The following is a 23,146-nucleotide window of genomic DNA, read 5'->3' on the forward strand; positions in this document are numbered from 1 at the left end:
CAGAAAATACTGTTAGCTTTTTCTTAATATTTCTCAACATTGTTTTCTTATTGCCAATATTTTATAACAAGCCCTACTAGATATAACACAAAGTAGTTAGATGTGCATTTTACTGAGAGTGACCATTCTGAATGCAATGCTTTCTGCAACTAAATTTTACCTAAATTCTTCAGTTTCAGAAGGTCATTTTCTGGGGTCTACAAATGACAAAGATTTGGCAAAATATGAATCCATAAACTTATTCAGTAATATTTTCCTAGATATTAAGTCAAGAGTACAGTCCTTTATATAAAAACATTTTTTCCAGAACTTTGTTCAAGTAGTATAAATTTTATAATCTGTACCAAATAGAAATATATAAAAATATGAATGTTTAAAATCAAATGATGTATGGTCAAGGCATAAAAATAATGATGGATAAATATTAGAGGCATATTAGTAACATGCACCACTTATTCAACACTCTCTTGAAACCTCTGCTGTACATTTATTACCATAAAGTATTATCACTATTATACACATTGAGATTCAGAGGCTCACAAAACTAGTGAGCAAAGTCAAAATTTGAGTCCAGTTCTCTTTCATTCTAACACTTATGCTTTTTACATCGCATGACTGCAATTTGAAGCATAACGACTTATAAGGATTATAACATATTTCTTCTTTTCCTTCCAATGTTTTCAAACTCACAAAACACATAATAATATTCACTTTATAATATTCATTTTCCGAATTGTATTGGAAAAAATGATATAATAGAAAGATAAAAATGTAATCCAAAGATAGAAGGAAAAGAAACTTAATTCAAGGAAAATGCCAATAGGTCAGGGCAGATCATTGTTCTTATGCAACAACTAAAAAAGCCAGATAAATAGGTAAAATTATATTTCTAAAGACACCAGAGAGCTGTGGAAGCAAAAAAGATTAAATTAAATAAAATTTCTGAGAGGGAGAGCTCTCCCAAGGTGAGCAATCTACCAAAAGCTCTTTTCTTCCCTGAGGGCCTTTGCTGACTCTGAGCATGAGTGGAGGAGGATATAAAGGGACTCTAGTCTCACCTGGGGGAACAAGTCCTGTAGGGAGGCCTTCCTCAAAGGCATGGCTGGCCTCAAGGTATTCACCAAACGTGGAAGCCACAGGGGGAAGGTGCAGGTAAAGAGCAAAGCTGAAAACCTCTGAAGGTGAGACTGAGTCTCCCACTCTTTCAAGACCAAGGAGGTAGAAATTCACCAGGCTCTCAATCCAAAGCCCAGGAGAAAATTCCTGAGGAACAGGAAAGAACTAGAGTTAAGCTAAATCTTACCAAAACTACAACCGGCCCCAACCGTTTCAATACTTGCTGGTCAGAAAGGATCAGCTCCTCATTCTTAGAGAGAAAAATCCCTCCAAGGGAGATTCCTTGCTGGTAGGAAAAATTATTTGAACCTACATAGTTTCTTTATATACAATGTTTACACACAATAAAAATTATTAGATATGTGAAGAGATAGAAAAATATGAGCAATTAAAAAATAATAGATATGGGTGCACAAATGATCTCAATATTGATTTAGTAGATAAGAATTAGATGGACAAAATTGATAAAAAGGGTGTTTCACTGGCGAATTTAAATTTATTAAAAAGAATTAAATAGACACACTACCTTTAGAACAAAACAAGTTCTGAACTTAACAATTCACTAGATGGTTTGACAGAAGACTAGGCACAACAGAAGATAGGTTAATGAACTAAAACACAGGTCAACAGAAAAGTATTCAAACTGAAGCAGAGAGAGACAAAAAATAAACAAAAAAAATGGGCAAAACATAGAAGAGAATAAGAGCCACAAAGGAAAAAAGCAAAAAGTCTACCATATATATGATTTGAGTCCCAGGAGCAGGACAGGAAGACAGAAAACAGGACAAAAGCAATATTTGAAGAGATATTGAGTGAAAAATTTCTAAAGCTGATGAAAGACATCAATCCACAAATACAAGAAGCTCCATAAATCCAAAAAGAGAATAAATACAAAGAAAACCACACCTAGGCACATTATATTCACTGTAGTAAGAGAAAAACAAAGAGAAAAACTTTAAATCAGCCAGAGGATAACAGCATGCTACCTTCAAAGAAGCATGACTTTTCAACACAAACTATGGAAGTCAAAGATAATGAAATGAATGTAAAGACAAGTGACAGACTGGAGGAAGAGATACGCAACACATGCACACACATAGAGACACACACACGTATTTTTGACAGACAGCCTGTCCAGAATATATAAAGAACTACAAATCAATAATACAATACCATTGGCAAAATAGGAAAATGGGCCAAAGGCTTGTAGATGTAGAGGCAGTTTTCAATGGAAGATAACACAAATGGCCAAAAACCACATGAAAAGGTGATCAATATCATTACTAATCAGGGAAATATAAATTAAAACCACAATGATATATCACTACACAGCCACCAGAATGACTAAAATTAAGTGGGTAGATAATACTAAGTACTGGTAAGGATGTGAAGCCACACATATTTTGCTGGTGGGGGTATAAATTGATTTGGAATGTAAAAACAGTTTGGCAGTATCTACTAAAGCTAAACATATCCTGGACCTCTTACTCAGCAAGTTTGATCTTAGGCATATACCTAATGGAAATAAGTTCATGAAAAGACATGAAGGAGAATGTTCATATTGGCATTATTCATAATAGACTCACACTGGAAACAACTCAAATTCCTTCAGCAGTGGAATGGATAAATACACTATGGTGTATTCACACAAGGAACACTGCGTAACATTGAAAAATAACAATACATGCAACAACAATGGGTGAATCTCAAAAACATAATGCTGAGCTAAAGAAGCAGATGCAAAGATTATGTACTATATAATTCCATGTGAAGGTTCAAAAATAGGCACAACTGATTTATGGTGAGAGAGGTTATAAAAGTGGTTATTACCTGTGGAGTACTGCCTGGGAGGAAGCAAGACCGGATCTTACAGGGTGGGCTAAAAATATCCTGTATCTTGATCTAGAGCAGTGGTGAGTGATTTTGCTCTCAGGGGACATTTGGCAATGTCTCGGGAGACATTTTTGGTCATTACATCTAGGGAAGGGTGCTACTGACATCCCGTGGGTAGAGGTCAGGGATGCTGCTAATCATCTTAAAATGCACAGGATAGCCCCCACAATAAGGAATTATTCAACCCCAAATTCAACAGTTCTGAGGCTGAGAAATACTGATCTAGATGGCAGTTCCATGGGGGTAATACTTATGTACAGTTCATTAAGATGTACTCTTAAGATATGCACTCTTTAAGTTACAACTCAAGCTTTTAACAAAGTTAAAAGCTATCACGAGCCTCACAAAAATACCTAATAGCTCCTCACTGAAACCTAGCAAACTTATATAGACACTTTGTTTCAGTTTTAGAAATAGTCTAATTTATAAGAGTCCTAACAACCTGAATTTGTTAGGAATTACAATAAGTTAGGAAGAATTAAACTCTTTACATTGTGTAAAGTCCCATTAAATGCAAAGTATCTATACCTTTCTATATAGCAGGAGATGTATGATTAGTATCCAGGAAATCACTAAAAGTGAATATTTGCAAAAGCACAATAAATGTATACAGTAAAGCCCATACATCTGATATTTACTTGGAGCCATCAGAAGATGAATAGAGAAAAATATACATGTACTTTTTAACAGTAGCCTAATCTTGGTTCCAAAGATAAAAACTTCTTGCCACTAATGATCAACATGACATTACACAAATTAAGAAATCTATTAGTCCCTTAAATCTCATTATTACTCCACCCTGAGACATAAAAGTCACTTACAAGGGTGGGGTAAGGAATAGGTTGCATAATTCCTTCTTCTGTCTTTGCATAAACGCAACAGCTATATTAAACCTGTGTTGATTCTAACCAGACAGCCCTAGAAAGGTTAGAAGCATGAATGTTGCTAGTCTTAGAGCAGCAACACAAACCTGTGTTCTAGCTTTGGGCAACTACTGTTCAGTTAGCTTCAGGGGTAACAGTGGCACAATGGAGGCAACCAGACAGCAGGGTGTTCTACCTCTACTTCACTGTTGGACAAAGGTACACATTGTACAACCCAGCACCTTGAGAAGTCAAATTACAGGATAACTTTGCATGAGATGACTTTGTCTAACAAAACTCCAAATACTAATATGTAGTAATGTTAATTAATAATTAGAAATTGAGCATTCCCAAACCAGAAAGGTCAACTAGCTTTAATAACTATTGAAATAAGTCATGTAAAATATCACTGTTGGGCAACAGAGCATATTACTCCTATTTCACAAATGATTCCCTATGCAAATAGCTGGAATCTAATCAGCTGGATTAGAATCAAGGTAATCTATTCTATGAATTCATAATCATATAATATTACCTTGAGTATTCAGTCACATCAAACTTTGTTATGAATGGCCTCAACAAGAGCCCATTCAATTGTACTATGAACTGACTCACCCCATGCAACGTTGGGGTGCTAGCTGCTCTAGGTAACATTTGGAGACCATCTCAGATGGTGCCGGGTAGTCACTGACTCACACTTATTGTATTAAATGCTAAGCTCTGACTCAGAGTGAACCCTATTAGTTGCTGACTGACACTGTACTTATCTGAATAGAAGCTCACATTGTGAGTCACCTGGTGGAGCACTAAAAACCAATCTGAAATATTCCCAACTGGAGAGTGATTCACATATAATCATATTGGGACCTGACTTGACACATGTGATTTCAAAACTTAGTTCTGCCAAACTGGCTTGGGAGCATGCTGCAAAGTCACTCCCTGCTTAACGCCCTGTATTTCTGTCTAAGAACATATAGTAGGTATCCTGAGATGCAGTCAAGAGTAAGATATTTATGGAGGGATTTCTCCAGGTCAAAAAAAAAAAAAGAGTAAGATATTCAGTTCATGCACAGAAGAAAATCATGGTTTCCTTTTTCAAGGATGCAGGCATAATTCCTAGAAGTATCTTCCCTGAAAGACACACCATTCCTATCAATAACTGTAAGAGCAGATGCTCCCTTGAAAGGCTTTGCCATATAATTCTTAAATTGTTCATGTGACGTGAGGACTGGACTTTTAAGCCACCATCTGCATCTGCCTGTGAAAGGTAAATGTCATTAAGACTGACACATGCAGAAATGAAAAGACAGTATAGGGTTTTAGGAATTGATATTCAAGTGCCTGGAATGAAACCAGTAACAGGCGATTGTATTAAAATAAGAAAGCTTTTTTCTCTTTCACTCTTGCTAGTCTACAAAAATCTGGAATAATAAAATCTACTTCTGTGTAATTCTGAAGGCCTTTCCTAAAAGGCTTTCTTATAAAAAAACCCTTCAAAGCCAGCACGAAAGAGATTTTAAGAATTCAAGAAAAGCTCAAAAATGATTTCTAATATAAAACTGTTATAAGAGATTAATAGAACATGCAACCAAATGTATACCCAAGTAGGGCTTTAAATTCCAATGCTGGCTCTGTCTCTAACTTGATTTGTGACCTCATCTTACCTGAGGCAAGTCATGTGGTCATGTCTTATCATGTGAGGGACCATGACAAAGCTGCCACCACATTATTGCCTGGTCTTTCTTGGTACAGGAGATAATATATGCTTGTATACTTTTTCCTTATATATGCCTTCTGGTTTCTTGTTTATTAAAGGTTCACAAATTTGCAGTGAACAGGAAATCAGGGTGGTGCGTGAGAGCTCTGGGGAGCAAGGCAGAAGCCCTAATGCCAATTCTACTTTGACTCCTAATTAGTTAGAGATCTCTGGCGCAGACCCTTAATCTCTCTGAATGTTTCCCTGTCTATAAAATGAAGGCATTAGAATAAGTAATCTGATTTTCATCATGCTATATTTTTTATGTAAAGGATATTTTAGCTAAAATGTTTAAGGTGATCTCAGAAAGCTTAGCACTTCTAGTTCCTAAGGTAAGTTTCCAGATTCTCTTAAATAAAATTTACTTTTTTCTAATTTTAAGGATGAACATCTATTTCATTATGCATACTCTTTATATTATAGCATTTTGTTCCTGAACTTTTTTATATTTTAAAGTCTATTTAGCCAATTTAGCATCAATACAGTAACAGTAATAATAGCTTTTGCTTGGTATGTGCCATTCATCCAGTAATAAGAACTCTATTAATTTATTGAATGCTGGCAGGTACTGCATGAGGTAGGTACTTTTATTACCCGCATTTTATAGACGATAAAACTAAGGCACAGAGAGATTAAGTAACTAGTCTAAGGTCACACAGCTAGGTTGGGATTTGGACCCAGACAGTTACAGAGCTCAAGACTCTCACCTATTAGGCAATACTGCCTCTCACATGGGTTACTAATATGTGATACAAAAGGTGCCACGTAATGAACAGAAGACAAACAGGATGAAAGCCAAAGGAAAATTAGCTTTTGAGCAAAACTATTTCAACAAAAATAGTAAATTGCCAATCATGGGTGTGCCAAAGAACTTACATTTCATTAATTTCATTATAAATGTCCTTACCAAGTCTGGGGAGGAAGTCAGACATTTCCAGAACTTGGACATTTGTTTAGTCAATTCCACTGTCTGGAACCACCAGAAATGAAGCCAACCCATGCAAGGGCCCTGCCACCTGTGCCCAGGAGGAGAGGCACTGACCCCAGGAGGGTGACTGGAGGTTGACGCAGAAGCTCCCTGCTCCCCACATTCCGGGGGCAATGCGCAGGCCCTGTGGGCGGGTGACTGCTGCTAGCCAGTAGGAAAGAGGGTCCTGCTCGAGTGGGAGGCACTGGTGGGGGTTGCTACATCTACAACTAGCGAACCCCAGCCGGGAGGCTGGGGGTGGGGTGGAGTGGAGTCAACAAAGAACGATTGGCCTCTGTCAGATTCTGAGAAGGAAATGAATCAATGACATTCCCCTCTAGCACTCTCCTCCTTCCACATAGAAATCCTGTACCACCGCGTTCACTTCACCCAGTCCACCGCCGGCGGCGCAGGGGCAGCAGCTGCTCCCCCCGGGGCGGGGGTCCCCTTTGCCTGGCCCCAGCATTTCACCACAGCGCCCGCCTGCTGCTGGGGTCACTGGCCGGCCCAGGCCACTCGCCCGGGTTTTTCTTCGATGCTGGCAAGTCCAGAAAGCTCAGGACCCATCACAGTCCCCGCGCGCCCCTCTCGCAAGGCTTTTCTTCCACTCACTCCCTCACAAGCGTGGGGGAGGGGTGTTCCAGCACATAGCGACCCCCTCCAAAGCCCACCCTCTATCTCCCACTTCTCCAGCAGCCCGAGGGCAGCGATGCCCACACTTCCGCCCCAAACACCCACCCCGGTCCCGGCGAGCTGCTTCTCCCAAGCCCCCACCCCCACCATTCCTCCGCTAGAGTTGGGTGGCGGGAGATCGCACAGAGACCCCCAGCAGCCCACCCCGCCCAGGAGAGCCGCCTCCCTAAAGGTCCCTAACCCGTCCACTCCCGCAGCACTGCCGTGCACACAGACCCTCCCCTCCAACGCCTCTCCACCCCACCAACCCCCCAAGTCTCTGCAGCCTGGGCGTCCAGACTCAACCCAACTTCCCAAGCGCAGCTCCGAGAGTGTGGAAGAGCAAGCTCCCGGGATCGTTCGAGGGAATCCCTGCGGCGCCCGCACCTTAACCGTCTTGGCGCAGGCAAAGGGTGGGAGACGATTCAGTCCATTCGGTTTTCCAGCGGGTGAAGAGAGGCTCTGGGTAAACGCCGACACCCAGTCGGCCCCTCCAGGGTCCCCGTGCGGGACACCCGCTTCCCGGCCCTGCTCCTCGGGTCCCCCACCTGGGTTGCACTTCTTCGAAAGGGAGGTACCGCGATTCCGGGAGCGCCTGCTTTTCCCTCCCACCTGCGCTCAACCTGCCCGCCTCGGGCGTCCAGCCCCTTCCTTCGTGCTTCTCCCCGTCCACTGAGAACGCCGACGCTTCCAAAATACGCTTCGGGTGGGCAATACGAATTTTAGGTTTCCCCCGCCCAGTCACAATCCCCCACCCACGGAGGTGGAATCGCCGACGCCCTGGCGGACCAGGCAAACACTGACCCGGGGGTTCGACGCCCCCCTTAGGACACAGACACACCCTCGACCCACACCCCGCCCCCAAACAGGCACTGACTAACGGAGGGGGCTGGGCCCCCGGAGGGAGCGACCGACCGGCACCGGCTCCGGCGGCCACAGCGACTGCTAGAGTCGGAGGTCCCGCCGGGCGTGCATTCTCCGCCCGGCCTCTGCCGCTGCCCGGCCCGAGGCCTCAGGCGAGTCCGAGAGGAAGGAGGAGCTGCTGAGGAAGCGGGATACTCACGATCCCACCGTCCACCCCGCCGGCCGCGGGGGAAGCTCCGGCCGGCTCGCCTCCGTCGCCTGTGCGCATGCGTCCCGCGTGCGCCTTATTCTTATTACAAAGCCTAGTGCTGCGTTTACTACGCCGCGATTGCTCTCTTAGGCTTTCCCCTCGGTCTTTGCTCGCGCCTTCTCCCCCCTCTTCCTCCCCCGGCTCTGCCTCCTCCCCGCCCCCTCACTCCCCCTCACCCGGCCGGGCAATCCCGGTCTCGCCTCCCGCCCTCGGCGGCGCACTACGCCGCGGCGGGGCCGGGGAACCCCCGAGGCCCCACGCGAGCGCGACGCGCGCGCAGGCCGCAGCCCCACTCCTCTGGCCCGGGTTGGGAAGTATCGAGAGTGTGGGTGCGAAGGCAGGCCAAAGCTGAGGGCGTCTGCAAAGCCCCTCTGTCATCACCGCGCCTGGGCACGCGGGGGCCGAGAGACTCGAACGTGCGGAACTGCGTGCTCGGACCTTGTGAATGGAGGGAGCAGGAGGGAGGAGCTGGGGTGGGGGCGTGCGCGGGGGGGGGTCCCCCGTCCCGAGAGTCGTGCCAGTGGCTGCCTCGCCTCCGGAGGGCAGCCCCCTACCTTCTCCCCGGCCCTGGGGCGCTTCTCTGAGCTCAGCCCCCGCCCCACCCGGGTGCAGCCTCCGCCTCCGGTTTTTCCCGCGCAGGAAAGGGGTCCTCGCCCACTCCCAGCTGCGGGAGCCCGGTGGCCGCACCCGGCAACTGAGGAGGGTACGGGGTGGGGAATCGAGACCCTCGGCAGCCTCTCTCCGTCCCCTCCTTCTCCAGGGACTCCAGAGTCCGGGGGAGGGTAGACCAGGGGCTGCGGAGGAACCCAGCCGTTCGGCTCTGCAGACGCGCGGCGTGCCCGGGGAGGGGGACGCGGCGGGGCCGCCGGGGCAGTGCGCCCGAGCTCGGAGGGCTAACCTGAAGCTGCAAACAGACCTTACACCAAAATAACATCACGTCATTTCCTCCCTTGCTGCCGCGAAGGCAGAGGAGTGGGAGGGCGAGCGCCAGGAGCCGGCGGAGGCGCGTCTGCGGGAGGCTGGGAGGCGGGGGCGGAGAGCGGCGCGCGGAGAGTTTGAAAAGCAGCCTGGGGAAGGGTGAGGGCTCCCTCCCGCCTCCACGGACCTGGGAAAGGGACCGGCCCAAGGAAAAGTAGCTTACTGCCTTCCCGGGCCAGGGCCGGTGCCAGGGAGCCGCCGGCGCCTTTTTCTCGGATGTGCCCAGCCCTGTCCCGACCTCCCTTCCCGCCATCTCCGCTGCTGCCCGGGGCAGAGTGGGTCTGTCGGGGTAGGAAGAAGCGGGAGAGCCTGGCGTCCGGGTGAGGCCGGGTGTGGGGCATGGTGAAGACCGCGGTACTCACGGGAATGGGCGAATTCTGCCGGGCGCTGGCGTCCTCTTCCCTGGGCGCGGCGGGCGTCAGCGGGGTGCCCCCCGGGAGTCCGCCGGGCAGAGCCAGCGCTGCCCCGAGCAGGAGCGACAGGCGGCCAGGCAGCTGCTCGCGCCCCTGCGACAGCCAGGCGGCCGGCAGGGCGGGACGCAGGGGGGAGAAGTCCGGGCGCCGCCGGGGAGCCTCAGGAGGGGGTCGCCGGAGAAGGTGAGAGAAGCACCGTGCGAGGCCGGAGAGCGGGCTAGGAAGGAGGCCGAGCAGCACCGGGGCAGCGGGCGAGTCTGGGAGCTGTGCGAGGCCGGCGGCGGGAGGGCCGGGGGCGGGGGAAAGAGAGACAAAACCAGCACAGGGTTACTGCGGCGCCCAGCCACTTAGATGGGCTGTTTGCTACGGCATTCTGAGGCGTTACTTTAGGGCTGCGAGAGAGTGTCCGTGAGAGCAAGAAGAAAGGCCTATGGTTAGACTCTTTACCCTTTTTTCTCCTCCCACTCCCTTTTTTCCTAACTCATGTGGTCGGTGGACCAGTAGCTTCGCGAACACCTAGAAGCCCGTTAGAAATAGAGAATCTCAGGCCCTATCCCAACCATTGCATCAGAATCTGGTGTTAACTTTCCCAGGGGATTCGTAGGCACAGTAAATGGGAGATGCAGTACGTAGAAGGGCCTGTGTTCACATCTCTTGGTTCTGTAGTATTTGGATGAAAATCTCTTAGTTCACGTTTGCAACTCTTGCTCTTCTCCTCCCTCCTCTGGCCCTCCTTTGTCCCACCTGTCCTTTCCCACCTCCCAAGTGCCTAGGATTCTACCTGCCAGAGGCACAGAGCTGTAATTGGCTACCAGATCCATTGGGATTGTCTAGAGAAGACTCAGATAGTGGCTGAAGAAGGCTGAGGGGTCCCAATCCCACCTCAGGCTGGTTGGAGAAAGGGAGTAGCCGATTGGGCTTTGGATCTGCTGGGGGGAGTGAGAGACCGGCTGTTACTAGGAGTGAACACTCTGTAGACCCCCTATCCGCACTCCACGTGGCCATTTCATTCTAGGGAACACAAGCCCTTCCATCTTCCACTTGTTGCTTAGGTGGTAGCAACGAGGGTCTTCCCCTCGCCCTTGGAAAGTGGAGGGACGCACTGGTTTAGAAGTCAGGAGTACAGGGTTCTAGACTCAGCTTTGCCAGTAACTTGACGACTAGCCTTGGGAATATCTCTTTCTTTATTCTTTGAGTTCATGTACTTCATTTATAAAGTAAAGGAATTGAACTCAGTGGCTTTTTAAGATCACCTGCCTTGTTCAGGCTCTCATCTTTCAGATGCTCTCAGGGCTTCTTGGTGCTCTAACGGTTAGTGTAGTTGCAAACCGGAACCTAACTCGGCCAATCCAAACAACCCCCTCAAGCAAAACAAAAAACAATTTAATCTGTGTGTGAAAAACAAGAGTGGCGGTTGCCAAGAAAAATGAAGGTGGAGGCAGGGAGCAGCGAATAACAGTGACAGGGTGGTGAGGTGTGGGAGGGGAGCTCGGCGCAAGGGGCTGGGCGTGGGTCCCCTGAGCGCGACGGCCGCTCTCCAGGGTCCTGAAGGCGGGAGCGGTCGCGTGGGCCTGGCGCGGTTCCCTCGCTCTGCAGTCACCAGCCCTGGCGTGTTTTCTTTCCCGGTGGAAGTCTTGTGGGAAGCGATTGTTGGGAAGGAGGAGGAAACCTAGCAACCCATTCTCATTCATGAGGCCCTTGTGGGAAGCTGCCAAGCGCGGTGGCTGATTTGTCTTTGGGTCATTTGTATGCGCTCGGGTGAGCTGAACTTGGTTTGCATTTCCGAGTAAGTTCACACTGTTTCATTTCCCCTCATTACCTTTTCCTGGAGAATGAGGTCGTTCTAGTATTTTCATTCTCCTTGTTCAGATGCTCCCCTCCTCCTCCACTTTTTGGCAAAGTGCATTTATTTTAGGGGCTGGAGCTGGGAGCAGGGGAGGCTTCTGGAGAAGCACCAACAACTCACTGGAGGTGGGGAAATGGGCGATTTGGAAAACACTCGTAGCTGGCCTTGGCGCCCAGCAACAGAGCCCTGGAGCCTTGGTCTCGCCAGGGAGGGGAGCAGCTGACGCGCCCCTCGGGCTGCACTGGGAGTGGGCGCTCAGCCGGGGCCAAGCGGGCTCTGCGGGCAGGCACCTCGGCAGAGAGACCGTAAGCCGAGAAGCCCTAGCTCTGGCCACCTAAAGCCTGACTGAGCCCACCCATGACATTCCCGACCCCACGCAAGAACTTGAACGAAGCCAAAAGTGCTGAAATTGAGTACCCGGCACACTTCTGCGACGCACGCCCAACTCCAGGGGCAGAAGGAAAGGCTGCAAGGGCCTTTCCCAGAATTTGCAATCTCCGACTAGTTTTCAAACGGTTTTGTGTAAACTGACCCTTCTCCTTTCTCCCCTCGCCTCAGCCCCTCTTCCTGAGTCACTTGCAGGCCCCTTCCTCTGGCATGCTTCATTAGGCATTTCGCTTCGGTCCTGTGCTTCAAGACAGAGACTCTTGTGAGGGCAATGTTGAAAATGTCCAGGCAGAATAAAAGTCCCAAATCCGATTTCAGAAAAACAAAGCTCGGGATCCTTGGCTCCTCTGGAGACAGTCACTGTTTGCGCTTCCCCACGCAGGGCTCCTGATCAGCTGCCTGCCCGGCCCGCCAGTTCTGGCTCCGGCCTGCTCACTGCAGTCGCGGCGAGCCGGCAAGACGGGCAGTGGCGAGTGGGTGGGTGTGAAGCACGAAAGGTGTGGGGTGCTGGAATCCATCGACTTCCTTCCGCTCGCCAAGGATAGAGCCACAGAGTTATCAAGGTAGCTCAGAAATTGGATCTGAGAGGTTATTTGAGCAAAGACCTTCGGCTGCCTGCAGTGCTGGTGCCAAATGCCAGAGACCGTCTTCCTTTTAGGCCAGATTCTAAGTGACAGTCTCAGTGTTTCACTAACGTGAGCCACAGAGTGGAATTATCATGGAACCTGTATTCCTGAAAGCACTGGGCCTTCCTGAGGGATCCAGAAGACTTAGGGAATACTTTATTCTGATGGGAGAGCCACTTCCCTATTAGTCATGTTGGCCGTTGAACAGTGGCTAGAGAGCCTTTATGCAGGCTAGAAAATCACCACATCCCAAATCAATATAAACAATGTCTCATCCTTTTCAAAGGCAAATGGAAGATTTTCCTTCACACCTAAATAGTACATTTAATAAAGGGAACAGGCATAGCAGAATAAACTTCTGTTTTACCAAAAATTTCTAAGGACCTTTAGAATTAAAATCAAGTGTTATAATGGGATTTGAAGTTAGATTTAATTTTATAAAATGACCTACTTTCTCCTGAACTTTAATCTTCAAAATTCTACTTTGCAGTGGTTTAACCATATTATACAGTTTTACTTTATATTTGGAGACATAGTTCTTCCACTTGGATCTAAGAATCTAGCTGACAGTTCTTAAAAACTATAAAGGCAAATCTTCACCTGCACTGACTATAAATCATGCAGATTGGAAGGTGGCATTATGATAATAAATAAGCTAAACAGGTCATGGCTATTGGAGTCACAAGTTAATATTAATTTGAGACCAACCAAGCTATTAATAACATGTTTCTATTATTAAGGTTCATTTAGAATCTCAATGTTCCTAGTGAAAGTACAACTGTTAAAAAGAATATTTCTGCAGCTTATAATTAGTTCTGACTTCATTAAACTCTTGGGCTTAAGTGATCCTCTTGCCTCAGTCTCCCAAGTAGCTAGGACTACAGGTGCATACCACCATGCCCAGTTGGTTTTTCTATTTTTAGTGGAGACCAGGTCTCACTCTTGCTTGGGCTGGTCTCAAACTCCTGAGCTCAAGCAATCCTCCCACCTCAGCCTCCCAGAGTGCTAGGATTACAGGCATGAGCCACTGCACCTGGCCATCCATTCTTTTAATAACTTTTAAAATCTATTTATGCCTAGGGTTTATGTGGAGATGTCATTAAAAGATGTACTGGAGGCAATGATAATGAGGAAGGAGGGGCTGGGAATGGACCAGAAATGAGAGCTCCTTAGATGACATGTATATCTGGACAAGGGAAATATTTAAAAGCTCTGCCCTGCTTTTGCCAAGATCACTGGGCCTTCTGCCTGCCCTCCCCACTGGTATTGCTAACCAAGAGAAGGGCTTAGGGTAGGAAATGGGGCTTTATTTGAAAACTTATTATATCCAAGACTGAACTCTTGATTTTCCCTCCAAGACTTCTCCTTTTATAGTCTTTGCCATCTCACTAAATGGCAACTTGATTATTTCTGTTCAGGTCAAAAACATCGGAATATCCTGAACTCTCTCTTCTTTATACTCTCCTGTCAATCCAACTGCTTCTTATATTCATAGGTATTACCTTGTGTCATAGGTTGACTTGCATACCCCAAATTTTTTATGTTATATATACTGGGGATTAGTACCTCAGAATATGACCTTATTTAGAAATAGGTTGTTGCAGATGTAGTTATTAAGATGAAGGCCACCCTACTTCAGTATGACTGGTGTTCCTATAAAAAAAGAAAATTTGGACACAGACATGCGTACAGGGAGAATGTCATGCAAATATGAAGGCAGGAATTAGGGTGATGCATCTATAAGCCAAGGAATGCCAAATATTGCCGGCAAACTACCAGAAAGCTAAAAGGAAGCATTGAACAGATTCTGCCTCAGAAGGAATTTGGCCTCAAGATTGCAACATAGAAATCCTGCCTGAATTTCCAGCCTGCTTGTCCAGTCCTATGAATTTCAGACTCAAGACTGTACCATCAACTCTTACTTGGATTTTCAACTTGTTGGCTTGCCCTACAGATTTTGGACTTGCCAGCTTCCACAATTGCATGAGCCAGTTCCTTAAAGTAAATCTCTCTCCATCTCTCTCTCTCCCTCTCTCTCTCTCTCTCTCTCTCACTCACACACACACACACACACATACACACACACACACACTTACACACACATACTCTATTGGTTCTGGTTTGGGGGGGAACCTTGGGTAATATAACCCCCCAACTGGTCTTTCTACTGCCCCTTTGCCATGTTCCCTCTTACAGTCTAGTCTCAAAACTGAAGCCAAAGTATTCCTTAAAAACATTGGTCAGATTATGTCACACTGCAGTCCAGACTTTTTTTTTTTTTTTGAGACAGGTCTCACTCTCTCACCCAGACTGGAGTTCAGTGACATGATCACAGGTCACTGCAACCTCCAAATCCTGGGGTCAAGCAATCCTTCAGGCTCAGCCTTTTGAGTAACTAGTACTACAGGTTTGTGCCACAACACCTGGCTAATTTTTTTAAATTGTTTGTACAAATGGGGTCTTGCTATGTTGCCCAGGCTGGTCTTGAACTTCTGACCCCAAGCAATCCTCCCAACTTGGCTAGGATTACAAGCGTGAGCCCCTGCACCCAGCTCTAAACTTTCCATTGACTTCTCTTCCTAGAGTAAAATCCCAAATCCTTACACTAACCCTCAAGGCACTATATTAATAGTCCCACCTTACCACTAAGATCTCTACTTCCTACAAAGCTCCAAGTCCCTGCAATATTTATTTTTCCATAGCACTTGTCACAATTTGACATACTATATATTCACTTGTGTATTTGTGAGAAGTAAGTAGTAGTTTTGTTTCTTTTGTTCATTACTCTCTTCATAGAGCCTAGAACAGTGCTTGGCCCTTAATAAAATGCTTAATTAATATTTGTTGGACAAATGAATTAGAAACAAACTCAAATATTATCCAGCCATAAAAGTGATACAATTTTGATACATGCTACAACATGGATGAACTTTGAAAATATTATGATAAGTAAAAGACGCCAGACACAAAAGGACAAATATTGTATGATTCCATTTATATGAGTTATCAAGAATAGGCAAATTCATAGAGACAAAAAGTAGAATAGAGGTAAACAGTGGCTCGAGGGAGGGGAGAATGGACAGTTATTGTTTGATGGATACAGAATCCTTATTTAGGAAGAAAAAAAGTTCTGGAGATGGTGACAGTTGCAAAACATTATGAATGTGCTTAATGCCACTGACTTATGTGCTTAAAATAATAAAAATAGTGAATTTTATGTCATTTATATTTTACTAAAATGAAAAAAAAAAAAAAACTCTGGAAACCCTTTAAAGTGTGAGCTGAGAGGAGCCTAAAGAAGTCCATCCTGGGAGGAAGAATGGCTGAGTTAATCTTTCTGAATTCTGCCATGGAGTTTTCACCTATCTCCTAGAGTTCTCTCACTTTGATCTCTCTGCCATCACTCAAGGTTTGTAAGAGAGACTTGCCTAGTTTCGTTCTACTTCTAGCATATGGTAGAACATAGGTCATGACGTGGGGGAGTAGAGAGAGAAGAGCTGAAGCAGGACCAGATGAAGAGGGGGCTTGTGAGCCACTCACGTATTCATTCTTTCCACAAACATTTATTCTGTGCACTAGGCACTGTCCTAGATGCTTGGGATTCAAAGTCAGTGAGAAAGAAAATGACTGGCACTCGTGGTGTGGTGAATGAGAGGGTAGTAAGAGTCTGCATAGGCTGAATGAGGCAAGCAAGTCATAGTAAGGATTTTGGATTCTATTTTAAAAGCAATAGGAAGTCACTGAAAGGTTTTAAACAAGAGACAGATGATCTGATTTATAATTTTTTAAAGATTCCTTTGCCTACTGTGTATTAGAGTGAATGAGGGGAAAGAGTAGAAGTAAGAGAGAAGATGACTTGGACAGGTAGGTAATGGGAATAAGAATATAAAGAAATGGACAGATTTGATAGTAATATAAGTTTTAGAGATAGAATTAACAGAATTTCAGATTAATTGGATGTACAGGCTAAGAAAAAGGTAATTAAAGATAATTCCTAGGTGTTTGTTTTTTTCTTTTTTTGACTTGAGCAGTTGAGTGGCTTGCTGAAATGAGGAAGGCTGGGGGAGGGAAATCAAGAATCCTGGTAAAGCAGATTTCTGAGATGTCTATGAGTCATTCAAACGGAGATGTCAGGTAGGCTGTTGTAAAAGAGATTCAGCTCAGGGTAGAGAGGTCTGGGTAGGAGTCTAGGAGATGAAATTTGGAAGCATTAGCATAGAATGGTATTTAAAGCCATTGGAATTGGATAAGATCCCTAGAGACCAGAAGAAATTGAGAAAGAGAGAGAGAGACAGAGATTGGATCTACTTAAGGAGTTTGAAGCATGTCCAGGTGGACACGGAGATCCACTGACAAAATTTAATCAGGAAGTTAACAGGATCAAGTGTGTGTTTTGGAAAGATCTCTCTGTCCTCTGGTGTTAGAAGCCAGCGTGACTGGAAGCGGGACCAGAGAAGAGGCTACTGCAATAATTTTTTGAAAAATGATCGTGACTTGATCTAGAAGGTGTTCAGTGGGGTGGAGATAAGTAAACAGATCAAGAGATAATTCTGAGTAGTGTGGACAAAATTTGGGGATTGACTGGAGGTGTGAGATGAGGACCAGACAAGGTCAAGGATTATGCCTCCAAGTTTCTAGGTTTGAACCGGGTGGATAAATGAGGCCATTTACTAAGACAGAAAACTTAGGAAAAGAAGAGTTTGGGGAAAGATGAAGACATATCGCTAATTTTAAAGTGCCTACTAGACATTTAAATCTAAATGTTTAGTAGACATTTGTACACTCATGTGTGGGCTGCAGCAGACAAAGCTGAGTGGAGCCACCAACCCATAAAGCTATCTCAGAGCCACTGACACAGCCAAGAGCAGCCAGGGACAATGATTCAGGGGAGGAGAGAAAAAGGCCAAAGTCGAAAAACTAGGAAATTCCCAATATTTCAGAGTAAATAAAGGAAAGAGAATTTGCACATAAGGCTGATAAAGAGCAGCGAAAGAAGTTGGAGGAAAACAAGATAAAAGGGACACCACCTATTACAGACCCGACACTGTTCATGTGGTATGTCATTTATTCTTTATAATAAATGCCAGCAGGTAGTAGTTTCATGTGCATTTTACAGAGGACTGTAAAGCTTTCAGAGACTCAGAAAGGTGAAATAACTTAACCAAGGAGTCGTATCAAGACAATAGCAGACCTGGTTTGAAGGAATGTAAGCAAACCCTGGTCTATCTGGTTTCTAACTCTTTAATCTTCAGTAAAATGAATGAGGGGTGTGCATGTGTGTGTGTGTGTACATAGACAACCTCTGGGAGCATGCGTGGAAGCTGATAAAAGTGAAGAGTGATTGCCTTGGATGGGAGAAGGGGAGTTGGGAATGGGTGGGATGGAGACTGACTATATGGTGTACACTTTATTCTTCATAGTATTGTCATAAAGAGTCTGTAACACAGAGTCTAAATTGTTTTTAATGTTTGACCATTGGCAGCCTTTAGTCCCCACCACTGCTCCTGCCCCTTTTGCCCCACATCTGGGCGAGGTGATGCAAAGGGCCAGGGGCTCCCTCCTTCGGCAGCACCTGCAGGAAGTGCAAACCATGTCCTAGCCTGTACAAAGGAGAAGCCTCAGCTCAGCCCCACCATGAACTCCAAGCCATGCTTCTTTCTCTCTTCTCTCTGCCATTTTTGGACTTGCCTGGGATCCTGCCACACCATCCTCAGAGGCTTCCTTATGTGACCAACAAACTTTTCTATGCTCCATTTGTGTGTGGCCTTACCAGTCTTGACATCCCAACCAAATTTTGGGTGTTGGGGAGAGGGAGCCCGCATCTATCCTGCCCACGTGTTGTAACCATGCATTATATCAGCTCACAACCTTAAGGCTGTGCTGTTCTTATTTTGAATACCCTAATATATAAATGTGAATTACCTAAAAAAATTTAAATAGCAGGAATACACAGGGTCCATGTGCCAAAGTCCTAAGGTTTCAAGATTTACCTGCGCTTTCTCTCCACTTTTCTTAGGTATTGGCTCATTAAAAAGAAAAACCAACATGAAATAAAATAAAATCTGTCCTTTTTCTTCTGCAGCATTCTATATCTTCAGAGATCAGGATGGGAACTATTACATGCAATATAGAAAGTGAAAAGAAAAATGTAAAACTCATTTTTCGAAGCTTTAGTGATGTTTTTCTGAGATCTCTAGTTCTATAACAATTGCATTTGTCTAAATTACTATATTTGCTTATCACGGAAGTTTATAATTTTAAAAATTTAGTATGTATATCTACATCTATATATTTTTTACCAAACAAGCCACCCCTAGAGAATACTAGGCAGAACCCTAAAAGAACCTCACTATACTTTGCATTTTTACCTTTATCATAAAAATAATTGACATTCTTTACCCTGAGGTATAGATATTTATAAAATTTCCCATAGATGTTATTTTAATACTTACCCCTCCCCCAGCTATTCAATCAATAAACTGTAGACCAGTGGGGTTAGATGATTTCTGTTAGAATTCGTAAGGGGCAGAACTTTCCCAACAACTTCTGCCTCCTGACTGTGATGCTTCTTGACACCACACCCAGGAGACACAGTCATTGTCTAATGCTGCTGATGACAGTAATCTAAGACAGTGACATTATTGATTCATATTTCCCCAATGCCTATGATAGTTTCTAGGTATAATTAAGTATCTTTGACAATATTCATTGTCTTGGACCAAAATTCTAATTTTTCATTCTTCTCACAGTAATTCTCAGTAAGTAATGTAAATTGCATGACTAATTACTAATTCCATGCTTACAAACCTACACTGGAGATTGAATTACTAACTTCAGTTTTATAGGTACTGGATAAGTTAGTGTTGTGGCTGCTACTTCTCCACCTTCCTTAGTAAACTGATTAGCTCTCTGAGGTTCTAAAAGAATAATGTAGCTTCCATAATGATCTAATTTACCTAAAACCAGGGAACAGTATTTTAGATACCAAAAGGGCATTAGAAGTCATAGAAGTCCCTGACATTTTAGATGGTAAAGATTACACATCAAAGTGAAGGCATTAGGAGAATCTGCCTCACATAATTTCAGACACCTTTGGTAAAGTAAATCCATGGAGTCCAGAATATTGTTAGTCTGAAAGAAAGTGCAATATAGCTGGAACTCTGTCATTTCCTAAGTTTCTATTTGATTATTTATTTTTTGCAAGAAAGCATTCTAAAATGATTGACAGTCATCGTCTAATATGATTGTAAATCATACATTTTTCACTTCTTATACAGTTTTTCTTAAGAAAATATAAAGCAAGTCAACAAGGGTTCATACTGTAATATTTCTTCCTAAGGCTTTTCAAAGATTGATGTCAGTGACTATGAAAAATGAAAAACCCTCTCACCAAAATTCTAAGGGCTGGTGGAAGCAAATGCAAACATGAAAAGTGCTGCATGGGAAATACAGGGGATGGAGCTGCTCAGAATAGTTTGTAAAGACCTCTTTTTGAGTTTTATGCACGTAAGATGTAAATTTCAAATTGCGATTATTTGAGTCCTAACGTTTCCCAGGCTCTGCTCCTCTCCCGAGGTGCCCGGTGAAATGAGGGAAGGTTGGCAAAAGCACAGGGCAGTGGAAAAGCCGTAGGTGGAGGAGGAGTGCAGAGTCAGGAGATGGAGAGCCGACCACAAGTTTCCCTCGTGTCGTTGGATATATCTCTGTACTTGCCTGGGCCTCAGTTTCCTCTTCTGTACCACAAGGGATTTAGTGAAGATGGTCTCCAGGGCTTCTAACTGAGCTTACTTCTGGGTTCCATGTGGTGCCCATTCTCTGATACATAATCAGTCTCTAGTGCCCTCTCTTGGGAGGCACACACCCAACCTCAAAGCTTGGCCCTACCTTAAAGTGGAAGCAGAGTGGAATTCCCAGAGAAAGCTCCAGAGCCAACCTGCCTCCCAAAGCATGCTCTTGCCAGTATTCCCACAGTGACGTCCCCAGCTGTCTTATTACAATGACAGTGGCCTCCTAAGCAGTTCCTGCCTTTGCTCATACACAGAACCTCTGACCACTCTAACCTCTTCCCCACCCTGCGGACGAGTGATCCTTCTAAAAGGTGAATGTGGTCATGTTACTTCCCTCCTTTTAATCTCTCAGAGGCTCCTCATTTCTCTGCAGGATGAAATTCAAGTGACTTCACATGGCACCAAAGACTTTTCTGATTTGCTGACCTGTACTCTGTCTACCCATCTCTCACTGCAATTCCCTTGTACTCAAAGCACCAGTTATATTAATGTTCCTTCAGTTCCTAAAATCTTGTTCACTCTCATTCTTGGCACTTTGTAACAACTGCTCCCTCTGCCTGAATCACTCCCCTTTCCAATCTGCTCCTCCCTTCTCTCCCAGGGTGATCTCCCACTTATCCTGCCAGTCCCAGCTCAGATGCAGTTTCCTTAGGGAAGCTCTCCCGAGTTGGGTTGCCTGCCCGTAATGCTTTCTCATACCACAGCACTGACTGCTCTGCATTGTGAGAGTCTGTTTCCCTGTTAGACTCTGAGCTCTCTGAGCCTCAGTACTTTGCCCTATTTGGGCCCGTGTCTCAAAACCCTATGCAGTACTGGGACATAACATGTATTGTGAATATCTGTTAAATGAATGAACTTCGAAATGACATGAGTTGATAATTTTTGAACCTGGGTGATTGGCACATAGGATTTTATTGTAGTATTTTTCTTTACATGTATACGTATGTTTGACTTTTTATAATAAAAAGATTTTTTAACAGATGAAATTTTAAATTCTAAACCATGTATCTCATTTCTCCTTCAATTGTAATAGGTGAAAGACTATGAGATAGACGCTGCCACAAGAGCGTGAGCAAACCTGGAAGGTGTAAGTCTTGTTAAGACGGGTGCTCAGAGAAGGCCTGATGCCAGACGGAATACTCCATTCGTCCCCAAGTCCTGGGGCCGGATCTCCCAACTTCATACTCGTGGAGCTTGACAATCAACAAACAAGACGGCAAGAACAAGGGAAGACATTGTCCTGTCCAAAGCGGACAATTTGTGACAGGGCTCGGGAAGGGTGCCTGGGCTTTGTAGCTTTTCCAGTAGTTCCTAATAAACCGGGCTTTGTGTGAACCTCCTCACCCAGGCCGCGCAGGGCTGTCCTTCTATGTCTGTTTCCCTCTTCCTGCCTGGCTGCCGGGAGAACTTGTTAGTGGTCATTGATTTCTTTGAGTTGGACAGAACTGAATTGGACTACTTTGCTTGGCATTTTAAAAGGAATGTTTTTCTTGGGGAAGTTAGACATTAGCACTGCTATGCAATCACCCGTTTTGGAGGCCATTCAGGATTAATAACAGTTATTAATTTCTTTCAGGGCATATATAGCTTGAAGAGGTCAAGAAATAACGTGCTCTCTCTGAGTCAGGTTTCATCCACACGGTGGGAATGAAGTAGGGAGATAATGCATTTCTATCTACTAATCAGTTGGTCAGTCAGTATTAACTGGGCTCTCACCATGTGCCCAGTCAGTACAAGGCCCATCTTTAGATGGAGATAACTAGGTTAACAGCTACTGTGGGAGAAACTGGCTACAAACCACGCACATACGGGTCCAGGGGTTCCCAGGATGGCAGCACAGGACTAATGGGAACCTGAGCCCACAGATGCAGGCTTAAAAAAAAAAGAGTATCTCATTTTTTAAAAAGCCCACATCTTTGGAGCTCGTGAGCATTTTTACATGCATTATCTCATTTGATTTTTTTTCAAAGCAACCCATTGAAATCACGTGTGAGAGGTATTATTGTGTTGATTTTATAGATGTTAAAAACCAAGACTCAGAGAATGAAATCCAACTTAGACCTGAATTAAAAAACCAGCTCTTGCCATTTCAAAGACATTGCCCTTTATGTCGTTATCCTGCTTATGGCAGTTTGTACCTGGGTCAGCCAAAAGGATGCATGTTACTGAGCTTTTTCACTTGGTGAAAAAGGATGTCTTCAAGTAAGCAAACTTAGTTACAACCGAGCTTCAAGTTTTACTGGTGGGAAATGTTGCAATGTGTGGATTTCCAGCAGATGTCAGTATTCACCATTCTCCCACTGCCTGCATTTAAAGAGTATTAGGAAAAAAGAGCCTTTCTCCCTCTTGAGCTCCTTGGAATGTTTATTGCATCTGGGCGTGAGGCAGAGAGAAGAGAGCAGGAGCTCTGAATCCTGACTCAGGGAGGAAGGAATTTGAAAATGCAATGAGCTCTCTGGTCCCCTGATTTCCTAAAACCCAAAGGCAACATTGTCCTCCATTGTGTGATTTCATATATCTAAGAATCAGCCCATTTCTGATGGATGAACCAAGCAGAATTATAACCTGGCTTTGGCCAAGATTGCATAGAAAAGGAGGAGGTTTGGAGTGGAGGTTTGGAATGCCACACCTTCTCTGTAACCAGCAGTAGAAGCCAGTGTCATCGCTGCTGGATTTAGACCAGGCTGGAGTGTGGCTTCTGAGGAGGGGCTGGACATAGCCCCGAACC

At 45.0% G+C, this 23,146-nt stretch overlaps 1 protein-coding gene and 1 long non-coding RNA gene across 3 annotated transcripts in view; one reads left to right on the plus strand and one right to left on the minus strand.

Moving 5' to 3' along the window:
* The window catches only part of RGS20 (regulator of G protein signaling 20), a 61,692-nt gene extending 53,254 nt beyond the window's left edge, over positions 1-8,438 (minus strand). The window contains exon 1 of one of the 2 annotated variants that reach the window (XM_045561000.1): positions 8,331-8,438. In XM_045561000.1, coding sequence (XP_045416956.1) covers positions 8,331-8,399 — 69 coding nt within the window. In that variant the 5' untranslated portion in view covers positions 8,400-8,438. Of the gene's footprint in view, positions 1-1,058; positions 1,124-8,330 lie in introns of those variants that run through there. The other variant, XM_045561001.1, reaches the window with a different exon arrangement.
* A 1,159-nt stretch (positions 8,439-9,597) lies between these two features.
* On the plus strand, positions 9,598-21,761 carry LOC123644738. The gene is made up of 2 exons (XR_006737236.1): positions 9,598-9,679; positions 21,452-21,761. It is a non-coding gene; the product is annotated as an uncharacterized LOC123644738 (long non-coding RNA).
* Positions 21,762-23,146: the final 1,385 nt, after the last annotated feature.

Source organism: Lemur catta, chromosome 9, assembly GCF_020740605.2.
Source record: "Lemur catta isolate mLemCat1 chromosome 9, mLemCat1.pri, whole genome shotgun sequence".
In the NCBI taxonomy this organism is placed as follows: Eukaryota; Metazoa; Chordata; class Mammalia; order Primates; family Lemuridae; genus Lemur; species Lemur catta.